Source organism: Coregonus clupeaformis, unplaced genomic scaffold (assembly GCF_020615455.1).
Source record: "Coregonus clupeaformis isolate EN_2021a unplaced genomic scaffold, ASM2061545v1 scaf1922, whole genome shotgun sequence".
Classification (NCBI taxonomy): domain Eukaryota; kingdom Metazoa; phylum Chordata; class Actinopteri; order Salmoniformes; family Salmonidae; genus Coregonus; species Coregonus clupeaformis.
The window spans coordinates 85,313-101,354 of record NW_025535376.1 but is presented as its reverse complement, the minus strand read 5'-3'; the positions used below and the strand labels follow the sequence as shown (position 1 = coordinate 101,354).

Below are 16,042 nucleotides of genomic sequence, written 5' to 3'. Positions count from 1 at the left end.
GCTACTCCACTAGCAGCTTACCAGTCGGCTGTAGGCTACTCTACTAGCAGCTTACCAGTTGCCGATTTATTGTGAATAGTCACATGTACAGGGTTGCAGGTGGTCATTATTGGGGATTATTGTGAACATCTTTGACGTGTCTGGGTGGCTTAATATACCATACACAACATCATTATTAACAGAGGATGGGTTGTCATTCAAAAAAATCATGTTAACCGCTATTATTTTACAGTCCATATCACTTATTATGTGATTTCTTACCACCAACTTTACTTATGAACTAATTTAGGCTTACCTAAACAAAGGGGGTGAATACTTATGCAATGACAATATTTTAGTTATTTGTTTGTACAAATTCGTAGAATTTTGTTTTCACTTTCACATTATGGAGTATTTTGTGTAGATCAATTACAAAAAATTATAATCAAATCTATTTCAATCCCACTTGGTAAAGCAACATAATGTGAAAAAAGTTATAGTGGGTGTAGACTTTCCATAGGAACTGTATAGCCTAATAATATTTAGGAAGTTAATTTACTTGGGAAGATAACTGCCGTGCTTATCTGTCCATTCATATATAGACTACTCTATTTAATTGAGACCAAACGCTCACCTAATCTGGCACGCCCAACTAGGAGAGGAGAGGTATGGCTGCTGAACTAGGAGAGGAGAGGTATGGCTGCTGAACTAGGAGAGGAGAGGTATGGCTGCTGAACTAGGAGAGGAGAGGTATGGCTGCTGAACTAGGAGAGGAGAGGAGAGGTATGGCTGCTGAACTAGGACAGGAGAGGAGAGGTATGGCTGCTGAACTAGGAGAGGAGAGGTATGGCTGCTGAACTAGGAGAGGAGAGGTATGGCTGCTGAACGAGGAGAGGAGAGGTATGGCTGCTGAACTAGGAGAGGAGAGGTATGGCTGCTGAACTAGGAGAGGAGAGGTATGGCTGCTGAACGAGGAGAGGAGAGGTATGGCTGCTGAACTTGAAACAGCAAGAAAGATGAGCGGTCCGTTGCACTTTTTCTTGACCTACGTTTTGCACGTAGGATATAGCCTGTCTTTTAGGAGCGGGAATATTTTCAGTCAGAGACAAATAAATGGATAATTAATATATATTGAGAAGGAGAAGACTCGATCCCCATGTTGCGCCTTTTGCTTTATATTGATAATCACATTTTGGGATTTCACCTCGACTCACGTTGGTTGAGCGTCCCCAACTTCTTTCTATTAACAGACACTGTAGTAAACTATAGCCTAATTATATTTAAGTGAATTTCCATCGAAAGATAACTGCCAAGTGATTTATTCGCCCATTCATAGGTAGCCTGGTAGGCTAGTGTGTGAATAATTTGACAGAGGTGCTTTTAGTACAATAGCTAGGCTAACGCATACACAGCAGAAAGACACCGTTTCCAAATAATCTGCGGAACAAGTATATTTATCACAACGTTTTCTGTCTGACTGCCCTCAACGTGTAAAATACGGACCGCGCTGCAATGATCTCTGTCGGAGCCCACAGCCCTCTACCTCTAAACGACTTTGTTGTACCATTTGAAAGTGGAAAGAAATATATACAGTACCAATCAAAAGTTTGGACACTCCTACTCATTCAAGGGTTTTTCTTTATTTTTACGTTGTAGAATAATAGTGAAGACATCAACACTATGAAATAACACATATGGAATGATGTAGTATCAAAATATATTTTATATTTGAGATTCTTCAAAGTAGCCACCCTTTGCTTTGATGACAGCTTTGCACACTCTTGGCATTCTCTCAACCATCTTCATGAGGTAGTCACCTGGAATATATTTTGATTTGTTTAACACTTCGTTGGTTACAGCATGATTCCATATGTGTTATTTCATAGTTTTGATGTTATTACATTTTAGTACATTTGTCAGCCAAAACATGACACCCACCCTTTTTTTCATGTGTTCTATCGCAAACTGTCATTAACATAAAGCTTTCCAACGTAACATCAACTATACAATCAAAGCCACATTGACAATTTGAAATTAGCACATCGATTACAAAAAAAATCTATTTAATATATTTAAATCCCACATTGTAATGTAACAAAATGTGAAAAAGGTTCAAGGGAGTGCAGACGTTCTAAAGGCAATGTATTATATTAGGTTAACGTTTCAAAATAGTCTCTGATGCATATCCTGTAGATCAGATCAAATAGCCTGAAGATCAGATCAAATAGCCTGTAGATCAGATCAAGGAACGCTGTCTATACTTCCATCCCTTTGGTTATTGGCTGATTCCATCGCCAGCAATGCCCAAAAATATTATTGGAATTCTCACATAGAAAGTAATTGGAGTCTGTTATGATGAGTTTCTGTTCAAAGAATCAAGGATATACTTAGACATTCTGTATTTAATGATCGGTACCGGGTTAGAAACACCAACGGACATAGCTATGCCGTTTTGCTGTTTCCAACTAACTAACAAAGAAGACCCTCTACCTTTTATATACCCTCTTGGTCCTCCTTCCTTTCACATCCACCTGGAAACCATCATAGGCCACCCTGTCTCTGTTCTTATTGCCCTTTGCCCTCAGGTCACTACATCCTGTCCATCACTCACACTACCCTGACCATCACTAACCTACTTTGACATAAGGAATGTAGACTTCCTGGCACCAGACTAATTATCTAGTAACTCTGTCCCCACAATACCATGACATTGCATCATTACAGAGTCTAAAATAAAAAATAAGCTAAATCAATTTGCCCTTTTTCCCGATAGGGAATGTCCTATTGGTCTGAAGTGTAAGATATTGGTTTCTCCCTTGGGAGCCCCGGGTTCATATCGTGCGTGTTACATACAGTTACAATATTTGAGCGCTGGAAATCTGCGTAGCAAGCAAACAGACTGTGGATTATCTTTAACATTCTGTGAAAGTAATACTCACTTTTAGGAATGGGTAATCGTTTACAAGTTGCAAGCTATATCATGAACCCATTGTTGAAAAACACATTTTTGTTTGGTAACTTCCTGTTGTTCAACGGACCGGAATGAAGAAGCAGTGTTTGGAAAAAATGTATTTGGTGTCCATTAAGTCTTAAACAGCAAGGGGGCATTGTTTCCACTCCATTGTGGCCGTCTCCCATTTAAATGCAAGACCTCATCATACCATTGTTGTGTTGTTTTACCCTCAGTGTACTAACTTGAACTCCACTACCCTCTTTTTGGGATTCACAGGAAACACCTATCCCACCCCCTCCTCCCTCTCCCTCCAACCCTCCTCCCCCCTCCCCCTCTTGGGGTCCCCAGGTCGTGCCTCTCCTGGTAACTTACTGCTGGGTCTGAAGAGGGTGTCTGTGCTGCTGGTCGACTGCAGGAAAACACCGGGACGGAGTGGGTTTATGCTCTTACATACATTTATTTTGGGACACTCCCTAGATGTCCTTAATTACCATTAAATACAATCACTAACCTTCTTAAAATGTATAATCATTAGAAGCACTCCTACCCCATTGGTTACATTGATGATTTTAACCCATCCAAAATGCTCAAATCTGATCACAAGAGTTTGGAAAGCTGGGCCTTGAACTAACTTCGATATGAAGAAGGAACCATAACTGTCTGTCTTTGTTTCACAGGGGACAGCCCTAACCGTCGCTCTCTCAGTAGAAGGGGCTTATCATCTGGGGAGGCTAACCAACATCATGATGCTGACGAGGCAGAGAAGAGTCTCTCCAGATCAGAACACCTCAGAAAACACCAGCAGAGCCTTACAGGGAAGAAACCTCACCGCTGCTTTGACTGTGGAAAGAGTTTCACCTCTTCAGCAAGACTTAAAACACACCAGAGAATACACACAGGAGAGAAGCCTTACAGCTGTGATCAATGTGGGAAGAGATTCACTGAGTCAGAAAGCCTGGTTGAACACAAGAGAATACACACAGGAGAGAAGCCTTTTTGTTGTGATCAGTGTGGGAAGAGATTCACTCAGTCAGGAAGCCTGGTTGAACACAAGAGAATACACACAGGAGAGAAGCCTTTTGGTTGTGATCAGTGTGGGAAGAGATTCACTCGGTCAGGAAGCCTGGCTTTACACAAGAGAATACACACAGGAGAGAAGCCTTTTGGTTGTGATCAGTGTGGGAAGAGATTCACTCAGTCAGGAAGCCTGGTTGAACACAAGAGAATACACACAGGAGAGAAACCTTACAGCTGTGATCAGTGTGGGAAGAGTTTTCCTAGATCAGAACATCTGGTAATACACCAGAGAACACACACAGGAGAGAAGCCTTACCACTGCTCAGACTGTGGAATGAGCTTAACCACTTCAGGTGGACTTCTAGTACACCAGAGAACACACACGGGAGATAAATCTTATAGCTGTAATCAATGTGGGAAGAGATTCACTCGGTCTGGAAGCCTGGTTTTACACAAGAGAATACACACAGGAGAGAAACCTTACAGCTGTGATCAATGTGGGAAGAGTTTTCCTAGATCACACAATCTGGTAATACACCAGAGAACACACACAGGAGAGAAGCCTTACCACTGCTCAGACTGTGGAATGAGCTTCACCAATTCAAACGGACTTGTAGTACACCAGAGAACACACACAGGAGAGAAGCCTTACCACTGCTCAGACTGTGGAATGAGCTTCACCACTTCAAACGGACTTGTATTACACCAGAGAACACACACAGGAGAGAAGCCTTTTGGTTGTGATCAGTGTGGAAGAGATTCACTCACTCAGGAAACCTGGCTGGACACAAGAGAATACACACAGGAGAGAAGCCTTACCACTGCTCAGACTGTGGAATGAGCTTCACCACTTCAAACAGACTTCTAGTACACAAGAGAATACACACAGGAGAGAAGCCTTACCACTGCTCAGACTGTGGAATGAGCTTAACCACTTCAGGTGGACTTCTAGTACACCAGAGAACACACACGGGAGATAAATCTTATAGCTGTAATCAATGTGGGAAGAGATTCACTCGGTCTGGAAGCCTGGTTTTACACAAGAGAATACACACAGGAGAGAAACCTTACAGCTGTGATCAATGTGGGAAGAGTTTTCCTAGATCAGACCATCTGGTAATACACCAGAGAACACACACAGGAGAGAAGCCTTACCACTGCTCAGACTGTGGAATGAGCTTCACCAATTCAAACGGACTTGTAGTACACCAGAGAACACACACAGGAGAGAAGCCTTACCACTGCTCAGACTGTGGAATGAGCTTTACCACTTCAAACGGACTTGTATTACACCAGAGAACACACACAGGAGAGAAACCTTTTGGTTGTGATCATTGTGGGAAGAGATTCACTCAGTCAGGAAACCTGGCTTTACACAAGAGAAAACACCACACTGTTGGGTAACCTTTCCACTTTTGTTAGCTTAATCCAGTTAATGGTAGACTAGTGTACATACACCGGAGAGAAGCCCTACAGGGTGAGTTTTGCCACCTCAAGCTTTCTTAATGTGGCCTTCCTTAGTGTAATTTGATGTACTGTCAACAAGGGGTCCACCCTCTGATAACTTTAACTATCCATTATTTACAGATTTCTATTAATTGCAATGTGAGTGAAATAGTCTGTGTTTGAATGGTGTGGGCGTACGTACCCCCAACAACAGAATGGTGTGGGTGTTTCCCAACAACAGGATTGGTCAGCTCAGAGAAAGCAGGGCGGTAGCTCCTCCCCCTCTCTCTGCAAGTCTATCGTTAGGGTTAAGGCAAGGGTCCGTTTAACATGTTGACTAGTTGGGATGTGGTCAGAAAAGTCCCTTAAGTCGCTGCCGTCCCACAGTCTGTTGACAGATGCTATGATACCAGTTAAGTCTGTTCACCAGAGATTACAGAAATGTTGGCAGGTAGATTTATTTGGTTTGCTTAGCGAGCAAGCTAGAGGGATCTGAAGACTGATAACAATGTCTGAGGACAATTCACCATCACCATGATCAACCCTGTCTACCATCCAACTCACCATGATCAACCCTGTCTACCATCCAGCTCACCTTATTTTGAAATGACATGATATTGTTTGGCAGAATGAACACAGTGTAGTGAATATTTTTCCCAAACTGCGTTACCCACTCCCGTCAGCAGATGACGATGTGAGTCTTTCAAGAGCTGTTTCCTCCAATGGACAGGACGCTTTTTCAACAACAACACTGACTCATCAGCCGCCTCGGTAGCTTGCTAGAAAACAAACAAACCACACAGTTTGCTGCTTCAGTGTTTTTTAGATATTTTTCTCAGATGTTACTATGGTATACTGAAGTATAATTACAAGCATTCCATGGCTTTTATTGACAATAACGTTAAGTTCATGCAATGAGTTAATATTTGCAGTGTTGACCCTTCTATTTCAAGACCTCTGCAATGGCATGCTATCAATTAACTTCTGGGCCACATCCTGACTGATGGCAGCCCATTTTTGCCTAATCAATGCTTGGAGTTTGTCAGAATTGGTGGGTTTTTGTTTGTCCACCCGCCTCTTGAGGATTGACCACAAGTTCTCAATGGGATTAAGGTCTGGGGAGTTTCCTGGCCCATGGACCCAACATTTCGATGTTTTGTTCCCCAAGCCACTTAGTTATCACTTTTGCCTTATGTCAACGTGCTCCATCATGCTGGAAAAGGCATTGTTCGTCACCAAACTGTTCTTGGATGGTTGGGAGAAGTTGCTCTCTGAGGATGTGTTGGTACCATTCTTTATTCATGGGTGTGTTCTTAGGCAAAATTGTGAGTGAGCCCACTCCCTTGGCTGAGAAGCAACCCCACACATGAATGGTCTCAGGATGCTTTACTGTTGGCATGACACAGGACTGATGGTAGCGCTCACCTTGTCTTCTCCGGACAAGCTTTTTTCCGGATGCCCCAAACAACCGGAAAGGGGATTCATCAGAGAAAATGACTTTACCCTAGTCCTCAGCAGTTCAATCCCTGTACCTTTTGCAGAATATCAGTCTGTCCCTGATTTTTTTCCTGGAGAGTAGTGGCTTCCTCACTGCCCTTCTTGATACCAGGCCATCCTTCAAAAGTCTTCGCCTCACTGTGCGTGCAGATGCAGTCACACAAGCCTGCTGCCATTCCTGAGCAAGCTCTGCACTGGTGGTGCCCCGATCCCGCAGCTGAATCAACTTTAGGAGACGGTACTGGCGCTTGCTGGATTTTTTGGGCACCCTGAAGCCTTCTTCACAACAATTGAGCCTCTCTCCTTGAAGTTCTTGATGATCTGATCAATGGTTGATTTAGGTGCAATCTTACTAGCAGCAATATCCTTGCCTGTGAAGCCATTTTTGTGCAAAGCAATGATGACTGCACGTGTTTCCTTGCAGGTAACAATGGTTAACGGAGGAAGAACAATGATTTCAAGCACCACCCTCCTTTTAAATCTTCCAGTCTGTTATTCTAACTCAATCAGCATGACAGGATGATCTCCAGCCTTGTCCTCGTCAACACTCACCTGTGTTAATGAGAGAATCACTGACATGTCAGCTGGTCCTTTTGTGGCAGGGCTGAAATGCAGTGGAAATGTTTTTTGGGGATTAAGTTCATTTTCATGGCAAAATGCAATTAATTGCAATTCATCTGATCACTTCATAACAGTCGGGAGTATATGCAAATTGCCATCATAAAAACTGAGGCAGCAGACTTTGTGAAAATTAATATTTGTGTCACTCAACTTTTGACCAAGACTGTATATTAACAGCAGGGTTTTAAACACAGTCTGTGTGCTTACTAGTTATTACATTTCATATACAGTTGAAGTCGGAAGTTTACATACACTTAGGTTGGAGTCATTAAAACTCATTTTTTCAACCACTCCACAAATTTCTTGTTAACAAACTATTCATAAGGTTCATCCTTAGGAGCTATTTCCAAACACCTGAAGGTACCACGTTCATCTGTACAAACAATAGTACACAAGTATAAACAAACACCATGGGACCACGCAGCCGTCACACCACTCAGGAAGGAGACGCGTTCTGTCTTCTAGAGATGAACGTACTTTGGTGCGAAAAGTGCAAATCAATCCCAGAACAACAGGTACAAAAGTATCTATATCCACAGTAAAACGAGTCCTATATCGACATAACCTGAAAAGCTGCTCGGCAAGGAAGAAGCCACTGCTCCAAAACCGCCATAAAAAAGCCAGACTACGGTTTGCAACTGCACATGAGGACAAAGATTGTACTTTTTGGAGAAATGTCCTCTGGTCTGATGAAACAAAAATAGAACTGTTTGGCCATAATGACCATCGTTATGTTTGGAGGAAAAAGGGGGGTGGGGGGGTCGCTTGCAAGCCGAAGAACACCATCCCAACTGTGAAGAACGGGGGTGGCAGCGTCATGCTGTGGGGGTGATTTGCTGAAGGAGGGTCTGGTGCACTTCACAAAATAGATGGCATCATGCGGAAGGAAAATTATGTGGATATATTGAAGCAACATCTCAAGACATCAGTCAGGAAGTTAAAGCTTGGTCGCAAATAGGTCTTCCAAATGGACAATGACCCCAAGCATACTTCCAAAGTTGTGGCAAAATGGCTTAAGGACAACAAAGTCAAGGTATTGGAGTGGCCATCACAAAGCCCTGACCTCAATCCTATAGAACATTTGTGGGCAGAACTGAAAAAGCATGTTCGAGCAAGGAGGCCTACAAACCTGACTCAGTTACACTAGCTCTGTCAGGAGGAATGGGCCAAAATTCACCCAACTAATTGTGGGAAGCTTGTGGAATGCTACCCGTAACGTTTGACCAAAGTTAAACAATTTAAAGGTAATGCTACCAAATACTAATTGAGTGTATGTAAACTTCTGACCCACTGGGAATGTGATGAAAGAAATAAAAGCTGAAATAAATCCTTCTCTCTACTATTATTCTGACATTTCACATTCTTAAAATAAAGTGGTGATCCTAACTGACCTAAGACGGGACATTTCTACTAGGATTAAATGTCAGGAATTGTGAAAAACTGAGTTTAAATGCATTTGGCTAAGGTGTATGAGGAGGAACGAAACTGTGGCATTTTTAAAAAGAGATCTTAAAACACACCTTTTTAGTGGTGCTGTTCCTCAGGGTGCTTTTTAGTCGTGCATTTTTTTATTGTAATTCTTTAGTTTTTTTATCCTCTTATATTTGTGTAATAAATATTTAGTTTTTTATTTTAATTGTTTTTATTAGTTTTTTTCCTGTGAAGCACATTGTGTTCCATTCCATGTCTGAAATGTGCTGTATAAATAAAGCTTGATTTGATTCTCTATGGTGTTATTAGATCCCTAATATTGAGTTAGGCCTGTAAGGTAAAATAGACTGATATGATTGAAATCTATGGTGTTATTGAATTTAAACAACAAGGCACTCAGCCCCATGGATTATTGTGAACAACTAAGAGCTATTCTCTAACATGACGTGAAGAGGAGTGAATAACACAACTAAGAGCTGTTCGTATTGGAGATCTTTAGTTAACTACTTAGACAATGTAACAAACCAATTATATGATTTATATAATTTTGTAGAATGAAACACCAATATGCCCTATATGCCCATGGATTAAGAACCAATTAAAGGGTTTAAAAAGAGCCATGATGAAATATAGGTATTTTTCCATTACATATATTATAATATGCTTAGCAATAGTAGACATTTCTTTAGTGCAAATGCTCATGTCTTTGATTTCATTTTGTGGATAAACCAATGGAAATTCGTACATTTAACAGAACCACAAGTGACGCAAGAAAAAATGTAACAGTCAGAGAATATAAAATAGCTCCAACAATTTCAGATGTACCATTGAGTCACCATGACAGCAGGTTTGTTTGATCATTCAATAAAATTAGTACATTTTATACAATGTCATATTTAAATTATACCTATATCACAGTGTAACTTCAACACAGAAACAAAACATGAGCCATCCTCGACTGGGTTTGGTGCCAGCAACAATTTGGGACTTGATAGTACATTTCTCCAATCTTTGACACACATTTGATCTTTGAAAGACTCTGACCAGGTAAAGTCTAAACATTATAGTGCATCCATTGACGCGTAAAAAAAGTGCAACAATAATCTAAGGCAGAAAATATAAAGGTCTATTTTCTAAACACATCTCCGAGCAGTAAGAAGCGATTACACAGCAGAAGCAGGCATGGCGCCCCCAAACAACCGATGACATTGTTGTGAGTTGCAACATTTTGGCTCTGACTGACCTTAGCGTCAGGGCAGGCAAATCAGACAGCTGAGCCAGATTCAGCCGCGAGCAGGACAGAGCTGAGGCATCTAACAGTACTACAAGTACAGCCTCGGATGCCCAGGCTTCGCTCACATTGAAGTGAAAGCCTGAGACAGAGGCTACTTTTATTTTGATTTGTGCGATAGCATTGTATGCCCAGTTTTTGACTGGCTAAGAGACTAGTAGGAAGACAATGACAATGTCTGGTTTCCAGTTTAGTTAAAGGGAGTAAGCGGCAGCAAATTTAAAAGCAGCACTATAATAGCCATATCCGAAATGCATAACTGTACATGTGCCGGAGGCTTAGTGAGCAATACAACCATAGTTCATTTCTCTTGATAAATATACCAAGGTAAACAGTAGTGCTATAGATGAAATGGCATCCAAACAAGTAGCATGTTCACTAGTAAAACAAAGGCCATTGAAATCCCTAAATTGTTTTTGATGCATAAGGCTACTGTTGGTGATATTCCATCCCTTATAATGACACGGTCAGTACTTCTCTCCCATCGCCACTTGCCTGTGTGTGTGTGTGTCTTCCATGCTTCCTTCATTCAACCCTGCATGTAAGACTAAACCAAGCATCTCTCTCAAACATTACTGATGTCATCCTGTGATGACCCGTTACACTCGTCCTCAGGCAGTGTGAAGCGGATGGCTCGGCTCTTCTCCCAACCCCTCCTGATACGACTCAGCCGGAGAGCCACACACGGCAGGGACAGAGCCAGCCTCCCCAGCAGCACAGCCAGCGGCAGGGCCAGCACCAGCAGGAAGGTGGGAGGGAGGTAGAAGCCATACTGCTCCGGGTCCAAGCCCCGGTCCCAGCCGTAGGTCAGCGTGTGGAGGGTGGCCATCACCAGGGCGGTGTAGCCAAGTCTGGACTGGAGGGGAGAAAACGTATTTGAATTGAACTGAATCTGGGTGATAGCCGGCTTCAGATGGACTCACTATAAGTTAATTTGGTTTGAAATCCAGTTTTTTTTATTCAATACAATGTCAGGTCGTGAGATCCGATGGTGATGGCCCATTTTATATTGAACGTTTTAAAAATACACTTCTGAACTTATAAATCCCCCAATACTCCATCCATACCCAATCAAACCCCCTTTATGAAAGACTGTAAATGCAAACGAGGTTGGCCTACCCAGATGTACAGAACACCGGGGATCTGGCTGTTGACCTTTGAACCTTCTACATAACCTAATAACTCAACATCTTAGTGAGGTGAAAGGAAGTGGTGACTTGAGTGGTATATTATATGTGCAGTATATTAGCTCACGAGTGTAGTAAAGAGGCCCAAGGGGACAGTATGACCTACAAGCTCAACATTTGTCCTTAATGAGCCCCTGTAGTCAGCGCGTGTGTGTGTTCCCTCTAATTATTAGCACAGTACAGGGCACTACAGAGAGCAGCTGAATTATAATTACCCTTGACAGGCGGGAAGGTTCACTGTCGTGACTCACCCATTTCATCCCCATCCCTAAGTGTACTGAACAAAAATATTAACGCAACATGTAAAGTGTTGGTCCCATGTTTCATGAGCTGAAATAAAAAATCCCAGAAATGTTCCACAAGCACAAAAAAGCTTATTTTTCTTACATTTTGTGCACAAATTTGTTTACATCCCTGTTAGTGAGCATTTCTCCTTTGCCAAGATAATCCATCCACTTGACAGGTGTGGCATATCAAGAAGCTGATTAAACAGCATGATCATCACACAGGTTCACGTTGTGCTGAGGACAATAAAAGGCCACTTTAAAATTTGCAGTTTTGTCACAACACAATGCCAGAGATGTCTCAAGTTTTGAGGGAGTGTACAATTGGCATGCTGACTGCAGGAATGTCCACCAGAGCTGTTGCCAGAGAATTGAATGTTCATTTCTCTACCATAAGCTGCCTCCAATAAAATTTTACAGAATTTGGCAGTACATCCAACTGGCTTCACAACTGCAGACCACATGTAACCACACCAGCCCAGGACCTCCACATCCGGCTTCTTCACCTGCGGGATCGTCAGAGGGAGGGTGGGGGGTATGTTGAGGAGTATTTCTGTCCGTAATAAAGCCCTTTTGTGGGGAAAAACTCATTCTGATTGGCTGGGCCTGGCTTCCCCAGTGGGTGAGCCTATTCCCTCCAGGGCCCACCCATGGCTGCACTGCTGCCCAGTCATGTGAAATCCATAGATTAGGCCTAATTTATTTATTTAAATTGACTATTTTCCTTATAAGAACTGTAACTCAGTAAAATCGTTGAGATTGTTGCATTTATACTTTTGTTCAGGATACATGTTTATTACTTTTATACTTAATGCATCTCATTTTACCAATAATTATACAAGGCTCTGTTAAGAAAGTCTGGGCAAGTTAACAGTTCCTAATACCAGCCTAACTCACTTAAAGCCATGTCCGTCTGTCGTCCGCACTATGAATCAGCAGGACTGAACTCACTACATTATGTCTGGCTGGCTGCAAGCTTAAGGGACTGCAAGACTGTAATCTTGATGGAGAATGTTTTACTGCGGCTCCGGGCTGTTGGCAGACAGGCCATTCTGACAGGCCAAGCAGAACCCAGGCCTTTTATCACAGGGACTAGCAGCATGTGACTAATCTGGCGCCGACTGGATCAGCTTAACATACATATGAAGGGGAAGTTCTAAAAGCTCCAAAGAAGGACAAATCCCTGGAAAATGGAACCATTATAGTAAAGTTCCCCCTTTATGAATTCCGAGGCATGCGTGTCAACTCTTCTTCTCGCATGCCTCGGAATTCATAAAGGGGGAACTTTACTATAATGGTTCCATTTTCCAGGGATTTGACCTCAGAGGTTGTCTTTCTACAGTAGGCTACAATGTTAATGTGTTTTGCCAGTCTTCGACTGCTCCATTGACTTACTGCTCATGTACACAGAAAAGGTGTGTGTGTGCAAATGTGCTGACCTGTACGAAGCTGAACTCCCCTCCAGTTGAGAGATTTGCCCACGGTGGGCAGTGAGGAGATAGCCAGCAGAGAGAGCAGGCCCAGGGCCAGGATGCCTATAGACAGATACAGCTCCATCCTTCACACCTTCTCCTCTACCCACGAGTCCTCCTGGCCTGCCTTCACCTGCACAGCAAACACACATTGTTGCTTACTGTGAGGTCAGGTGGTTACACTATAATATGCATAATCCATTACAAATGTTTTACCATATTGAAAACGTTATAAATGCTGATGAGTAGAAATGTTTTTAATGCTTATGTTTAGACCCATACATTTATACTTCAATACTAATTCATTTATAGTATGTAGGCTACACTATTTATAAATAGTTTGATGACGCTTTCTCACCTGTTTGAAGGCAGCATTGAGCAGACTGTAGCGTGCAGACCTGCGCATGGGCAAACACAGGCTATAGACGGCATGCAGGGCTGCGCAGAGGAAGGCACAGAGGCCCAACTGCTTCCGAAGCTGCAGCCAGCGATCCAACCAGTTGGGGAAGCGCCTGTACTTGGTGCCCCACGACAGCTGCAGGAAGGCAGCCACGAGGCCCGGCAGGTAGACCAGAGCCAGGTTCACCAAGGCCACCGAGGGAGAGTCACGTTTACCACCTCCACCGGCATTTTGTAGAATGCGCTCTTCCCCGCCGTGGCGTAAGGGTGGATGACGTCACGTAGGAAGTTGTAGGCGTAGAAGAAGAGGAAAAGGCAGAGGGTGGAGAGACAAGGGAGACGCCACGAAGGGAAGAGGTACAGGGGGTGTTCTCTATCTCCTGGGCAGAGGAGAGGCGGCCCATGTCAACAGGGATGAAGCCTAGACTGCAGCAGATCTGGAGTACAGCGCTCTTGGCCCTACTGCTGTCACTGCAAATCAGCACCTGGATAGTAAAGAGAAGAGTGTCAGCTAAGGGAAGGGAATCTTCACCAAGGAGAACCCAACTGAAGAGACACTATACTTCACCAATAGCCTACCCTACATCACATCGTTTAGCTACAGTGACATCGTATGACCAACACCTGTGAGAATATGGTTGCAAGATGAGAATGTGTGAAACATCTAACATTACATAAACTGCAGACATTGTCCGGTTTAGAGCAAGAAATATATAAAAACTGTACGTCCAAATGTCATTCAGAGTAGTAATGTCTGTCTGTCTCTTCTCTGGCACTGTTGTGTGTTCAGAGGACTTAGGCCTTACCTATCTGCTGCCGTCCCGTGGCCCCGTCTGCAGGCTCCAGGCCGAGATCACATTGAAGCCCTTCACCACACTGCTCTCTGGGAAGATATCGGCCAGCTGCTCCGCGTGGACTGCTTATCCCTGTTGATCTTAGTACCGTTACTAACATCCACCAGAATCTTCCCCACTAGCGGCTCCCTCAGCCCAGCCAGGGTGGAGTAGTGCTCGGGGAAGAGGGCCACGAACACCAGGTCGGCCTGGGTGGCAGCCTGGTGCTGGGTGGTCACCTCAGCCTCCTCGGGAAAGAGGGAGGCACAGCGCTTGGGGTTGCGGCTGCCCACCACCACCCGGTACCCGGAAGCTACCAGCCCGGTGGCTAAGGAGCGGGAGAAGTCACCTGTGCCCAGGATGCCAACCAAGGGGGTACCTGGATCGGAAATTGAGGTTTTGAGGTGTCTGGGGCTGGGGCAGGCACCACCCCATATTAGAGGCTTCTTCATCTTCTCCTGGGGCATCCTGTCCTGCGCTGAAAAAAACAAAAGGTCACTAACAGTGTCACATGTCTATCAATAGACAATTGTGTCTGTGCAGCATTCAATGTAAAGATGATTTTGTTATTGACACAAATTAACACTGATGTACTACTTGATTCAACTGGCAAACTAGCTAGCTAGCTAATGCAACCTGCTTATAACTGCTATAGCTAACTACTACTACTACTACTACTACTACTCCTCCTCCTCCTCGCAGGCTAACGAAGTTACTAGCTAGACATCCTTTATTTGTGCACACCTCTTGCAGGTGTACTGCCTTCAATACTTAGACAATGAGGTATTGAAGCCAGGGCTACGCAAATTGATATTCTAGCTAGCTACTCCTACTCCAAAGGAGAACTCATGTTAGCTAGCTAACAGTTAGCTAGCTGAGCTGGCTACCTACCTGTCCTTGCTTGGTTGAACGAAATGCTAGCTAGCTAAGAAAGTTAGCTAGCTAACATTTGGGCAAAAATATAGAACACAGAAGTACCAACTATTTTCGACAAAATTGGTCAACTTCTATAAATGTCCTATGTATACTTTAACTAACTAGCTACAGCAACTAACTCTCTCTCTCTCTCTCTCTCTCTCTCTCTCTCTCTCTCTCTCTCTCTCTCTCTCTCTCTCTCTCTCTCTCTCTCTCTCTCTCTCTCTCTCTCTCTCTCTCTCTCTCTCTCTCTCTCTCTCTCTCTCTCTCTCTCTCTCTCTCTCTCTCTCTCTCTCTCTCTCTCTCTCTCTGTCTCTATCTCTCTTCTCTCTCTGTCTCTGTCTCTCTCTCTCTCTCTCTCTCTCTTCTCTCTCTCTCTCTCTCTCTCTCTCTCTCTCTCTCTCTCTCTCTCTCTCTCTCTCTCTCTCTCTCTCTCTCTCTCTCTCTCTCTCTCTCTCTCTCTCTCTCTCTCTCTCTTCTCTCTCTGTCTGTCTCTCTCTCTCTCTCTCTCTCTCTCTCTCTCTCTCTCTCTCTCTCTCTCTCTCTCTCTCTCTCTCTCTCTCTCTCTCTATCTTCTCTCTTTGTCTCTCTCTCTCTCTGTCTCTCTCTCTCTCTCTCTCTCTCTCTCTCTGTCTCTCTGTCTCTCTCTCTCTCTCTCTCTCTCTCTCTCTCTCCTCACATAACCTACATTTGTCGATTTTCCATCCATTTGTAAAT

At 43.5% G+C, this 16,042-nt stretch overlaps 1 protein-coding gene and 1 pseudogene across 1 annotated transcript; one reads left to right on the top strand and one right to left on the bottom strand.

Moving 5' to 3' along the window:
- Positions 1-3,882: 3,882 nt before the first annotated feature.
- LOC123487945 (zinc finger protein 2 homolog) lies at positions 3,883-5,635 on the top strand (the record flags this gene model as incomplete). The annotated part of the gene is made up of 2 exons (XM_045218941.1): positions 3,883-4,302; positions 4,722-5,635. Coding segments are annotated over 2 exons (1,052 nt in total), but the record flags the coding sequence as incomplete, so codon positions are not given.
- A 4,812-nt stretch (positions 5,636-10,447) lies between these two features.
- LOC123487946 lies at positions 10,448-15,449 on the bottom strand (annotated as a pseudogene).
- Positions 15,450-16,042: the final 593 nt, after the last annotated feature.